We start from the raw sequence: 13,840 nt of genomic DNA, 5'->3' as shown, positions 1-13,840 counted from the left end.
TGCCCCCGAAGAGGTAGATTGTGGGTTTCTAAATCGATTGGAGAGAGGAAGTGTCAACAAAGACGTTGGGGTCCGAAGATGAATTGTGAGTTCCTACATCGATTGGAGAAAGTAACGAGTGTCAGTAAGAACGCTGTACCCCAAAAGGGGTGGATTGTGAGATTCCACAAGGACGTTGGGGCCTAAAGGGGATGGATTGTGAGTTCCTATATTGATTGGAGAGAGTAACGAGTGTTAGCAAGAACGCTGCGCCCCAAAAGGGGTGGATTGTGAGATCCCACAAGGACGCTGGGGCCTGAAGGGGATGGATTGTGAGTTCCTATATTGATTGGAGAGAGTAACGAGTATCAGCAAGAACGTTGTGCCCCAAAAGGGGTGGATTGTGAGATCCCACGAGGATGCTGAGGCCTTAGATTGTGAGTTCCTACATTGATTGGAGAGTAACGAGTGTTAGCAGTGTTAGCAAGAATGCTGCACCCCAAAAGGGGTGGATTGTGAGATCCCACAAGGACACTGGGCCCTGAAGGGGATGGATTGTGAGTTCCTACATTGATTGAAGAGGTAACGAGTGTCAGCAAGAACGCTGCGCCTCCAAAGGGGTGGATTGTGAGATCCCACATTGATTGGAGGGAGGAACGAGTGTTAGTGATGACGTTAGGACCCGAATGGTGGATTGTGAGATACATCAATTGGAGAGAGGAATAAGTGCCAACGAGAACGCTGAGCCCGAATGAGATGGATTGTGAGGTCTTACATCAATTGGAGAGAGTAACTGATATGAATCCAACAACTGATCACGTGCATGTACCCGAAGGACCGATTACAAGAAGCAAGGTTAAGAAGATTCAAGAGGCCTATACATTGCATCTTCAAAAGCTAGCTAGTGTACCGGTTGAAACAAAGACTTTTGAGCCCAAAAATCTTTATAGCATTAGCATATCAAATCAAGAAGATAATGGAGTGGCTGATATTGGAAAGTAATTAGAAGACTTGCCTTTGGTAGTTGAATTACCAATTAAGGAAATTATTAATGCCTTATTTGCTTCATTTTATATTTAATAGCATTTATTAATAGTTTGTATGAATTGCCTTATATTCTTCAATTTGTATTTAATAGCATTTATTAGCATTTATTAGTGGTTGGTGGCTGAACTTTATTTTGTTAGGGTTATCTTCTAGGCCTATTTAAAGGCATGTAATATTCATGTTTGAGGGATTTTGGTTGAATACAGAAAAAACCTTTGTGTTTTCTTGATACCCTTTTGGTGTTATTCTTTTTCAAACCTTGCTTTAGGTTTGATGTTTAAACCGATTCATTGAATTAGTTTTGATCAAGCTAATTCTGGAGTGAATTGTCTTGGTATCTAAGAGTGACCATCATAGATTCCAAGTTCGATCTAAGAGTCATTCATCTTCTAACCAGCTCTTGGTTGGAATCAATCCGTTAAGTTAGCTTTCTCTGTGAGTGTTTTGCAAGGATTCTAGAAGGACCTCTAGCTTTGCAAATTCCAGCATTGTTGGCGCTTATCAGTAACAAGTGTCAACAAGAACGCTAGGCGCAAAAGAGGGTGGATTGTGAGATCCCACAGTGATTGGAGGGAGGAACAAGTGTCAGCGAGGACGTTAAGACCCGAATGGTAGATTGTGAGATACATCAATTAGAGTGAGGAACTAGTACCAGCGAGGACGCTGGACCCTGAAAAGGGTGTATGGTGAAATCTCACCTCCGATAAAGAGGGGGAATGAAGCATTCTTTATAAGAGTATAAAAACCTCTCTCTAGCAGATGCGTTTCAAAAATCTTGAGGGAAAGCTCGAAATGAAAAGTTCAAAGACGTTAATACCTACTAGCGGGCCAAACGAGAGAGATAAAGAAAAAACAAATGGAATAAATTATGTGCTTCTTCAAGAACATCAACAATATGCACTCTCACTAACAACTGAATGTACAATTGAATGTATGTATAATCCTGAACTGAACAAACCCAGATCCGTATACTTTCAGTAATCAAATCACATAAATTAAGAAGATGAGAAGACAAATAGCCACTTAGCTTCTGCTATGTACATGATTCAAACAACACTCACCTTCTTGCTTTTGTTTCGGTTGCCTCGATCTGCTGTGGCACTGGCTGGGATCCCCCGCCCAGTGCAGCGGCTGCAGACTCGACGTGCATCAGAAGATACTCGTAGATCTTCTTCCTTAATCTGTTGATCGTCTCGGTTTGAATGTGAGCTGTGTCTTCTTCATCCTTGCTACAACAACCTANCAGACTCGACGTGCATCAGAAGATACTCGTAGATCTTCTTCCTTAATCTGTTGATCGTCTCGGTTTGAATGTGAGCTGTGTCTTCTTCATCCTTGCTACAACAACCTATTCCATCTAACCAGTCGTTTACACTCTTCAGCTGAGTCAATATTCCTGCTACTTGTCCATTATCCGACAAGGCTGCAGTGTCCACACCTGCATCCAAGAACCTTTCCATGAATCTCAAGAACCAGTCCTGGGATTGCACTCGTAACGTCTCACCCAACTCGACTGATTCGTCAACCCCACTTCCTCTTATCCATTCTGCTGGAGGTTGAGGCTGCACCTTCTGACCGAGTGTCGTCGCTCCTTCCTTTGTTCGACTTGGATTTCCTGATCCAACGGGTTTAGCGCTTATCATCTGGCGGATCTTCCCTTGGGATTTTGACGAGCTGTTCTTAGATGAGTTTTCTAAAACCATTATAGGATGATTTGCAGATGTATTCTTTTGGTTTTGAGATAGACGTAAGGTCGGGTTTAGAGTCGAGGGTGGATCACGGCTGTAAACTGTAAAAGATGAAAGGTTGGTGGCTAAAGCAGCCTGGACCCAAGCAGATGCCTGTCTTCTTGCCATTAATGTGACCTTCGTTGGTTCTTCCAAAGCGGTTTCTTCGGTCTCATTGGTCGAACCAGATGGAGTAGTTTTTGAAAGTGATTCAGCTACCATGTGAGCATTGGTTAGGCTAGCATGAAGGGTCAGAAACTGTTCTACCGCAGGCTGTGGGTTGTCCTCCTTCGCAGCAGTATTTAACTCTGAAAATATACTGCAAAACAAACAACATAAGGCAACAGAAGAATGTTTCAAATCTTTTCTGTCTTCTAATTAGCTCTAGCAGCTTTCAGCCAAAGAACTTTGGCTTGCATTTCGAGCATTTCGAATAAAGATGTAATAGCCCAAGTCCACCGCTAGTAGATATTATCCTCTTTGAGCTTTTCCTTACGGGCTTCCCCTCAAGGTGTTTGAAACACGTCTGCTAGGGAGAGATTTCCACGCCCTTTTAAAGGGTGTTTCATTCTCCTCCCCAATCGAGGTGGGATCTCACAATCCACCCTCTTCGGGGCCCAACGTCCTTATTGGGACACTTCTCCTCCCCAACTGGTGTGGGATCTCATAATCTACCCCTCTTCAGGGCCCAGCATCCTTACTGGCACACTTCTCCTCCCCAACCGATGTGGGATCTCACAATCTACCCTCTTTGGGGCCCAACGTCTTTATCGGGACACTTCTCCTCCTCAACCGATGTGGGATCTCACAATCTACCCCTCTTCATGGCCCAGCGGCTTTATTGGCACACTTTTCCTCCCCAACCGATGTGGGATCTCACAATCCACTCCCCTTCGGGGCCTAACGTCCTCGCTGGCACTCTTTCCTTTCTCCAATCAATGTGGGACCCCCACCAAATCCACCCCCTTCGGGACCCAACGTCCTTACTGGCACACCACCTCGTGTCTACCCTCCTTCAGGACTCAGCCTCCTCGTTTGCACATCACCCGGTGTTTGGCTCTGATACCATTTGTAATAGCCCATGCTCACCACTAGCAGATATTGTCCTCTTTGGGCTTTCTCTTTCGTACTTCCCCTCAAGGTTTTTAAAACGCGTCTGCTAAGAAGAGGTTTCCACACCCTTATAAAAGGTATTTCATTCTCCTCCCCAACCGACATGGGATCTCACAAAAGAACTACAACGCAGATAGAGCTACAAGTGAAGCACCAACTAAGCTTTCATACCTTAAACATCGTAGTAAGCTCTCTGCCGCCGAAGCTTCTTGCATAGCCTCTATTGCTGCTGTTTGTGCAGCATCTCTGTGCCTCATTACTTCCTATTGTAGCATACACAGAAGAACAATGGGAAGAAGCAACACAAAAAGAAGACATACATTAACACTTTATAAAAGAGCTTATCTTTGGCTATCAAAACATCAGATATNTGGCACTGGCTGGGATCCCCCGCCCAGTGCAGCGGCTGCAGACTCGACGTGCATCAGAAGATACTCGTAGATCTTCTTCCTTAATCTGTTGATCGTCTCGGTTTGAATGTGAGCTGTGTCTTCTTCATCCTTGCTACAACAACCTATTCCATCTAACCAGTCGTTTACACTCTTCAGCTGAGTCAATATTCCTGCTACTTGTCCATTATCCGACAAGGCTGCAGTGTCCACACCTGCATCCAAGAACCTTTCCATGAATCTCAAGAACCAGTCCTGGGATTGCACTCGTAACGTCTCACCCAACTCGACTGATTCGTCAACCCCACTTCCTCTTATCCATTCTGCTGGAGGTTGAGGCTGCACCTTCTGACCGAGTGTCGTCGCTCCTTCCTTTGTTCGACTTGGATTTCCTGATCCAACGGGTTTAGCGCTTATCATCTGGCGGATCTTCCCTTGGGATTTTGACGAGCTGTTCTTAGATGAGTTTTCTAAAACCATTATAGGATGATTTGCAGATGTATTCTTTTGGTTTTGAGATAGACGTAAGGTCGGGTTTAGAGTCGAGGGTGGATCACGGCTGTAAACTGTAAAAGATGAAAGGTTGGTGGCTAAAGCAGCCTGGACCCAAGCAGATGCCTGTCTTCTTGCCATTAATGTGACCTTCGTTGGTTCTTCCAAAGCGGTTTCTTCGGTCTCATTGGTCGAACCAGATGGAGTAGTTTTTGAAAGTGATTCAGCTACCATGTGAGCATTGGTTAGGCTAGCATGAAGGGTCAGAAACTGTTCTACCGCAGGCTGTGGGTTGTCCTCCTTCGCAGCAGTATTTAACTCTGAAAATATACTGCAAAACAAACAACATAAGGCAACAGAAGAATGTTTCAAATCTTTTCTGTCTTCTAATTAGCTCTAGCAGCTTTCAGCCAAAGAACTTTGGCTTGCATTTCGAGCATTTCGAATAAAGATGTAATAGCCCAAGTCCACCGCTAGTAGATATTATCCTCTTTGAGCTTTTCCTTACGGGCTTCCCCTCAAGGTGTTTGAAACACGTCTGCTAGGGAGAGATTTCCACGCCCTTTTAAAGGGTGTTTCATTCTCCTCCCCAATCGAGGTGGGATCTCACAATCCACCCTCTTCGGGGCCCAACGTCCTTATTGGGACACTTCTCCTCCCCAACTGGTGTGGGATCTCATAATCTACCCCTCTTCAGGGCCCAGCATCCTTACTGGCACACTTCTCCTCCCCAACCGATGTGGGATCTCACAATCTACCCTCTTTGGGGCCCAACGTCTTTATCGGGACACTTCTCCTCCTCAACCGATGTGGGATCTCACAATCTACCCCTCTTCATGGCCCAGCGGCTTTATTGGCACACTTTTCCTCCCCAACCGATGTGGGATCTCACAATCCACTCCCCTTCGGGGCCTAACGTCCTCGCTGGCACTCTTTCCTTTCTCCAATCAATGTGGGACCCCCACCAAATCCACCCCCTTCGGGACCCAACGTCCTTACTGGCACACCACCTCGTGTCTACCCTCCTTCAGGACTCAGCCTCCTCGTTTGCACATCACCCGGTGTTTGGCTCTGATACCATTTGTAATAGCCCATGCTCACCACTAGCAGATATTGTCCTCTTTGGGCTTTCTCTTTCGTACTTCCCCTCAAGGTTTTTAAAACGCGTCTGCTAAGAAGAGGTTTCCACACCCTTATAAAAGGTATTTCATTCTCCTCCCCAACCGACATGGGATCTCACAAAAGAACTACAACGCAGATAGAGCTACAAGTGAAGCACCAACTAAGCTTTCATACCTTAAACATCGTAGTAAGCTCTCTGCCGCCGAAGCTTCTTGCATAGCCTCTATTGCTGCTGTTTGTGCAGCATCTCTGTGCCTCATTACTTCCTATTGTAGCATACACAGAAGAACAATGGGAAGAAGCAACACAAAAAGAAGACATACATTAACACTTTATAAAAGAGCTTATCTTTGGCTATCAAAACATCAGATATTCCATACCTTTCCAAGCTTGGCAAGAGATGATGGAAGTGAAGCCCATGAACCACTCCCTTCAGTCAATCTTCTATGACTAAGAGGAACCTTCACCAAGTTCCCGGGGAACCCGACTGCATCACTTGAAGATGATTTCTTTCCATTCGAACATTTTTTCCTATTCGACCTTTCCTCATTATCTAGAGCTCCATTGGCAGCATTCTTCTTTGAAGAATCATCTTTAGATGACTTTGCTGCTACCTTGTCACTCAATGTACTTCTTCTAGGAGTCTGAAAAATATAAATAAGTTAAGTCAATGGACTTGGCTGGATCTTTTAAGCTCATCAAATCAAATACGAAACAACGATCGTATTGGGTAGACTAAAACTTACAGTAACCCGAGCTTCGGGCTTGGCATCAAGTTTGCTAGCTCTTAATATCGAATTGTCTCTTCTTTTTGTCTCTATGTTGTTCCCTTCCCAACTCTTCCTCAGACCCTTGGCTCCAACCTCAATGCCCTGAACTAAATGTTGGATCTGATGTCCCATTCCCATCTTCTTGGCAACAGGACTAGCTGAACGAATCGAGTTCTTTTCGACCGCTCCTACCTTGGTTGTTACATTAGCCAATGGCTTAACCTTCCCCTGCTGCTTAATGCTGTTCGAAAACTTCTCAAATGAAGAAGGTAACGAATAACAGCTCGTCGGAGATGAAGGCATCGACCGCAAAGGCTTCTTCTTCACATCTATATTCACTGTCAATTTCGACGACAACTGAGACTTGGATCTACACAAGGGTGAGGCTCTTTTCTCAATTTTATCCTCCTTGGCATTGCCATTGAGCCTCTCAGCCACAGATTTCTCCTTCTCCCCACTAACGCCAATGCCAACTTTTGGGGTTGGTTTGACTTTGTCCATAGGTTTCAGATTAGGATTATTGTTAAGAAACCCAGGAGAATGAGTAGCAACAATATCTTCAGGGGTACCCACACAAGGATGTCGACCAGGCACAGGTCGAACACCATGAAGAATGGGGACAGGGGAAGCAGCCTCAAGGCGTTCGATGTGAATAAACTGACCCAATTGAATATTATCACTAAGAATCAGTTCACCATGTTCATCAGGGAGTGACACATATGTGGCATGAGAAGAATCAGAGACTTTGAGATAAAAACCTTGATTCGGAGAGAGATCGCCGCCGGCCAATGCCGGAACTATGCTCACAACTTGCAACAACGCCGACCTGTGTTCTCCAGCAACCTTCACATCTGTGTTCATGTGCTGTAGCAGTTTGAGAAGCACTCCAGGAACGAGATTCGCCATTGTTGATACCTTCAGAAGGCATCACTCTAAAAACCCTAGAAATCTCAAATCAAAACGAAAATGAATGGATACCCTTAAGATAGAAATTAAAATCATTACCAAAAATAAATTGAAACAAACAAATCTCCAGCAAATAAGATGAACACAAAGCTTATATATCAAATTAGAAGAAAACGCAGAGAACCCAAAAACATGGCTCTCAGAAATGGAACGAATAGAACAGGGAAGAACAGGAAAACTCACAAACCCAGATGAGAAAACGAGTTACACTTACAAACCCATTTGGCAGTTTACACAAAAAGGCAGAAACAAAAACACCATGTGAAAAGAAAAGGAAAAAATTGGGAATTTCTGGTGAAATTTAAACCCTTTTTTTAAGAGATTGAGACAAAGAACATGGGGTGTGGGGATGGTGAAAAATGAAATGGAAAATCTCACAGAGAAAACAGAAAAGTAAGACATGATTAAGTAGAGAAGCTGTCAGTGTCTGACACCCACCATACACATACAACATACAAGTTCTTCACAAATTTGAACTTCACCCACTGGTTCTTCCCTTCAATTTCTAATGGGGATTTTTTTTTTTTTTCTTCATTAATTTGGTGTCTCCATCTCTAAAGCAGAGTTGGTCTCTCAACACGCCATTAGTGTTCGTTTCAATGTAGCTTAGTGTTGGATGATAAAAGTCCTACTAGTTTAGGGAATGATCATGGGTTTATAATCAATGAATATTCTCTTCATTTGGAATGAGGTCTTTTGGAAAGTCCAAAACAAAGTGATGAGAGATTATGCTCAAAGTGAACAATATCATACTATTGTGGAGAGTCGAGTTCCTCTAACATAGTATCAAAGTCATGCCCTAAACTTAGTCGTGTCAATAGATTGGTAAATCCTCAAATATCGAACAAAAGACTCCAAAAGGAAAGGAGTCAAGCCTCCTCAAAGGCAGTAAAAAATGACTAAGACTCCAAAGGAGCCGAGCGTCGATTAAGGAGAGGTGTTGGATGATAAAAGTCCCACATTAGCTAATTTAGGGAATGGTCATGAGTTTATAATTAAGGAATACTCTCTCCAGTAAGGAGAGACGCACTTTGTTCGAGGGGAGGTGTTGGATGATGAAAGTCCCACATCAGAGTTTATAATCAAGTAATACCCCCTCCATTGGTACGAGGCCTTTTGGAGAAGCCCAAAGCAAAATCATGAGTGTATGCTCAAAATGGACAATATCATACCATTATGGAGAGTTGTGTTCCTCTAACACTTAGATCCATCAAATGTCGATGGTTAACTTTGGTCGATTCATCAAATGTCGATGAAATAACATTTTAAAAAAGGATTAAAAAAGAAAAAGAAATTAGTGAAACACTTAAATCCAAATTTTAGAAGAATGTTTTTTTTTTTTTTNTTTTTTTTTTTTTTTTTTTTTTTTTTTTTTTTTTTTTTTTTTTTTTTTTTTTTTTTTGGTGCTTTTAACAAATTTCCATAATATGACTTAAAATATTCTCCCATTTATCTTCTTTTTTTATTGGATAATAAGCTTTAGGGACAACCAATCGTTGGTAATAATTTGACATTTTGTAGAAGTATTTTGAGTGTACAATAAATTAAAATATATATATATACAAAAAGTATTTTTTAAAAAAAAAATAACAAAAGAAATTAGTGTTTTAATTATAAATTGTTTGCATAAAAAAAAATGTTTAAACTTAAATTAATAAATATCTTAATTTTTTAATTTTGTTTTCGTAAATCCTCGATATAAAATTAAAAGTTTAAGGTACCATTAAATATAAAATTTAAATTTACATTCGAAAGATCAATTTTTTTTTAATAATTTTAGAATAATGTCAAGATTTTATTAAATAAAAAAATTGAAATTTCACTAATTTGTAATATTTATATTTTTTTAAAAAATAGTTATGGACTTTGAAATATTATGTATATTTTCACCGACATTTTTTCTCAAAAATAGAATCTCGACATTTTAAAACATCGTATAATTTCGATATTGAAAAAGAGTTATTTAAAAACATTTGCATACTAAGTATTGTTACCTAAACACTTGACAAGGAATTGTTACCTCTCAATTAATCATTTTTCTTATGCTTAACATTAAAGGTTACCCATAAGATAGAGAATTATTTAATTGAGATTTAGTCATTTTAAAATAATAAAAAAATAGAATAAAATAATCAGGCAGTCCGACCATGGCCAAACGAATAAGTAACTTTACTATTGGTGTTGGAAGAATTGTATGATGTATGATGACGCATGCCCCATGACTCTTGTATGCATCATAATGTTACGTTATGCTATGTGATGACGTATGATGTCATGTTATGTATGCATGTGATGTTCTATTATGTTATGATATGATGAAATGAAATACTATGTCTTGTCATGTGAAGCCATATTATAGATTATATGATGATGCAAGATGAAAGTCACGATAATTACTATGCATACATGACTCATATGTGTACTATGACATGGATGAAAGGAAGAACGAAACGATTTATTATATGCTACGATTTTAAACCATGGGAGACCTCATGCATTTATGTATGTCATGTGCATCGGGATACTTCTGCGTTATGTTATGTTGGTACAGATGCGTACCTTTTATATTTATGTTTGTCATGATATCATGTTGGTATTTGATAAGAATCATGGTGTTTCAAATGTTCAAACTGGACCTATTACACGATCCAATGCCAAGAAGATTCAACAAACATTCATTCTTCATCTACAAAATTGGATAGACTCGGTTCAACCATCATTTCATGTGTTACAAGCTGATTTGATTGAGCAAGGACCATTTGGAGCTTCAGAAGTGAATATTTGCACGGTTGAAGTAGCGGATGAAATTGCAAGCATCATTTCATGAGTTGTTAGAAAACTTTATTTATTATTATTATTATTTTAATTTCATAAAGTTTGTAACGGTTAAATTGACTTACATTTAAGGGGATTGGATTAAACCATGACCACTAACTTCGGGGAGACTATAAATACCCACAAATTATGAGGTAAAAATCAGATTTGTGATGAATGAAATTGATCTCTCAAGTTGAGATGTTCGCGTTAGAAATCAGAGCATCATCTTTGTCATTTCTATGTTTCAAGTAATTTTTGTGGTAGATTGCATCACATTTGCACAAGTTTTAATGAAGTTCTATCTAGAGAGACTAAATTTAGAACAAGTTTCAAAATCTTGTTTATAGATTTATAATTGCAAGAGGTAATCTAATTCTAGCCTTATAACCTATCCTGCTCCTACCACCACATTTGCACATTTGGATGCTACTACCGTACTATCAAGAGGATTAGTTGCCAAAGGTATTTATCCAGCAGTAGAGNGTTTATGTACCTGCGGACGATTTAACCGATCCTGCTCCTGCCACCACATTTGCACATTTGGATGCTACTACCGTACTATCAAGAGGATTAGCTGCCAAAGGTATCTATCCAGCAGTAGATCCTTTAGATTCAACGTCAACTATGCTACAACCTCGGATCGTTGGTGAAGAACATTATGAAACTGCGCAAAGAGTTAAACAAACCTTACAACGTTACAAAGAACTGCAGGACATTATAGCTATCCTTGGGTTGGACGAATTATCCGAAGAGGATCGCTTAACCGTAGCACGAGCACGAAAAATTGAGCGTTTCTTATCACAACCTTTTTTCGTAGCAGAAGTATTTACGGGTTCCCCGGGGAAATACGTTGGGCTAGCAGAAACAATTAGAGGGTTTAAATTAATCCTTTCCGGAGAATTAGATGGTCTTCCCGAACAAGCCTTTTATTTGGTAGGTAACATCGATGAAGCTACTGCGAAGGTTACGAACTTAGAACTTAGAAATGGAGAGCAAAGTGAAGAAATGACCTTAAATCTTAGTTAATTAATTTTGTAGGAGGTGTTAATTTCTTTGATCCAAGGGTTCTTGCTTCATTAAAAGCTTGGATCCCTTTGATCGTTGGGCTGAGGATTAAGGTTGCCTTCTATATTTACGTTTGTCATGATATCATGCTAGTCTTTCCCTCTCTAGTGTCTGACGACACGTTAGTGCGTTTAGTCCGACAAAACCAGACCCAGGGGGTACGTATGCGGCTTGCCTGGTAGGTTCATGTACCCGTGCGTGAATCATGTGTGGGGAAGTACCATACATCCAACTCTTCTTCTACTGGAAAGAGCTCAAGATCATGTTACGTTGTTTCACAAGATAGGTCTCATCATATATATATAGATGTGTATGTTTACATTACTTGACTCCAACCGCGAGATTAATTATCGAGTATTTCTTACAATACTCATGTTACATGCTACCTTTGTTTTTTTAAATAAAGCGCTCCTACGTAAATAGAGGGGGTGTCGGGTAAGAAGCAAAAAGGGACTAAAAAAAAGACTCAAAAGGGGCCAAAATTGGCCAACTCCTAATACTTTTTCTCTCCTTATCCTTCCACAAGTTTCACTTCTTTAATTGTTCATTTTTGAGTAAGGCCACAAAGCTCATCATCATCATATGCAAATCCTATGAATTTTAGAACATTTTTATTTATTTATTTACTTTTTACTTTTTTAATCTCAAACATGTTTGGCTGAGGTGGCGTGTCCTTCACGTATCTTCTTCCACAATTACCCCACGTTTTTATTTATGCAACAATTAATTATAATAATAAATGATATCTCTATTTTCCAAAATATTTATAAATATATATTTCTTTTTATAAACATTATTATAAATTTATTTTTTGTAATAAAATTATCATAAGTATAGTATTATTTCAAAAATCATCCATTACTAATGAAAAAAAAAATCATTATTAACTAATTTAGTTTAATAATAATAACCAATGTTTATTTTTCATCCGCCAATAGTTGATGGATTTCAATAATTACACTCACACCCGTGTATGTTATCTTATTTATAGGGAGTACGAGGGTGGAGTAAAATAGGAATATGTGAATGAAATAAAGACTATATTCTCTTCACGAGCTAATCATTATAAATTAATAATGGCCGAGTTGCACATAGGACCTAAATTATATAGATTCTAAAGTTAAGTATGTATTTGGAGCATTTTTACGTCCGGTGATCTTTTAAGATTTTTTCTAGCAAGCATATGCGTGAGGGTCAGTCTGTAAGGATAATTTTTACTCTTAGAAGTATGTGAGCCCACATGAAAGGTGTTTGGACCAACCGTGGTTCCCAACATAGGGCAGTGGCCCATGGTTTGGCTTTGTCAGGGCTCAATTGGGCCTTAGAGTTGGGTGGGCTCGAGTTAACCCACACTAGGATTGTTCTGAAGTATTGGGCTTGTTGGACCTTGAACAACTTTCAGTTGTGTATTCTCCACTTTAATAAGGGAAATTCCAAAGAGGGTAAGTAATGCAACTTACATTGTCTTATTCGTAGTCACATAGGAGTCTTACTCTATGCATGGTTCACGCATGCATACATATTTTTTTCTAATAAAATAGAGATGCTAGTATATGCATGACATGTCTAATATGCACGGAAAAAAATCATTTAAGATATTTAATAAATGAGGTCATAGACTTAAACGTTTACAGAATTCATTTAAAAAAGAAAGTTGTGATTTGTGATTTGTGATAAAATAGAGACTTAAACGTTTACAGAATTCATTTAATAAAATAGAGACTTAAACGTTTACAGAATTCATTTAAGATATGTCTATTTCTAATAAAATAGAGATACTATTGTGATTTGTGCTCGGTCTTAATTAATTATTTAATTTTTATTATCTTACTAACAATTTAATATTATCAATTGTATGAAAATTCAAAGTTATTAATGTCATCTTGAATAGTACGTGATTGATATACAAGAAGATCATGTTCAAGTAATAACCTAAAGGATCGATAGTATATGGATAAGATTGAATCTTATCTTAGTAACACGACCCACTTTGTAATCTTTACATATGGTTTGATCTAAAATCATTCATGTGGAGACATATGAGTGAGGTATCCTAAAAATGAGTTTGTACCAGACTCGACCAAGAATATTTGATCTCTCTTTATAAATCTATTAATAAATACTAATATTTCACATGATTATCATATGTGACTCGATCTTAATCCTGAGTGAGTTATGAACTCTTTCTTGTGAAGAGTTGTCCTTTGATTTGCATGAGTGAGAACGACTCTTGTAGCCAATTAAAAATGTCTGTCATTTTGGGAACACCAAATAGGGAGTTGAGCACATAATATCACAAGATGGAATTCACTCATTTCCATATGAGAAAAGTAGATGAGTTGTTTTTAAGTAT

The 13,840-nt window shown here is 39.3% G+C and overlaps 1 protein-coding gene across 2 annotated transcripts; it reads right to left on the bottom strand.

Annotated features, from left to right (window-relative positions):
- Nucleotides 1-1,868: 1,868 nt before the first annotated feature.
- LOC111784393 lies at nucleotides 1,869-8,030 on the bottom strand. Of its 2 annotated transcripts, XM_023665104.1 has the most exons (6): nucleotides 7,789-8,030; nucleotides 6,616-7,580; nucleotides 6,250-6,513; nucleotides 6,044-6,135; nucleotides 4,238-5,078; nucleotides 1,869-2,122 (listed from the first exon to the last, which is right to left on the bottom strand). In XM_023665104.1, exons 2-6 carry the CDS (start codon nucleotides 7,543-7,545, stop codon nucleotides 2,084-2,086), a joined length of 2,166 nt encoding a protein of 721 aa, XP_023520872.1. In that variant the 5' UTR covers nucleotides 7,546-7,580; nucleotides 7,789-8,030; the 3' UTR covers nucleotides 1,869-2,083. The 2 variants fall into 2 exon arrangements, with proteins under 2 accessions (XP_023520872.1, XP_023520871.1); XM_023665103.1 differs by having other exon boundaries at nucleotides 1,869-2,265; nucleotides 4,381-5,078; nucleotides 6,616-8,029.
- Nucleotides 8,031-13,840: the final 5,810 nt, after the last annotated feature.

Source organism: Cucurbita pepo, unplaced genomic scaffold, assembly GCF_002806865.2.
Source record: "Cucurbita pepo subsp. pepo cultivar mu-cu-16 unplaced genomic scaffold, ASM280686v2 Cp4.1_scaffold000193, whole genome shotgun sequence".
NCBI classification, from domain to species: domain Eukaryota; kingdom Viridiplantae; phylum Streptophyta; class Magnoliopsida; order Cucurbitales; family Cucurbitaceae; genus Cucurbita; species Cucurbita pepo.
The sequence above is the reverse complement of the archived record's forward strand: the minus strand, read 5'-3'. Positions and strand labels throughout refer to the sequence as shown.

What these genes read in the sequence shown, in the direction of transcription:
- LOC111784393 (XM_023665104.1), bottom strand. Translation starts at nt 7,545, where the DNA reads ATGGCGAATCTCGTTCCTGGAGTGCTTCTCAAACTGCTACAGCACATG. An exon ending in AGCCCGAAGCTCGGGTTACT is followed by an intron (nt 6,514 to 6,615) that starts GTAAGTTTTAGT and finishes TATATTTTTCAG; the next exon opens with ACTCCTAGAAGAAGTACATT. An exon ending in AGCTTACTACGATGTTTAAG is followed by an intron (nt 5,079 to 6,043) that starts GTATGAAAGCTT and finishes TTTGTTTTGCAG; the next exon opens with TATATTTTCAGAGTTAAATA.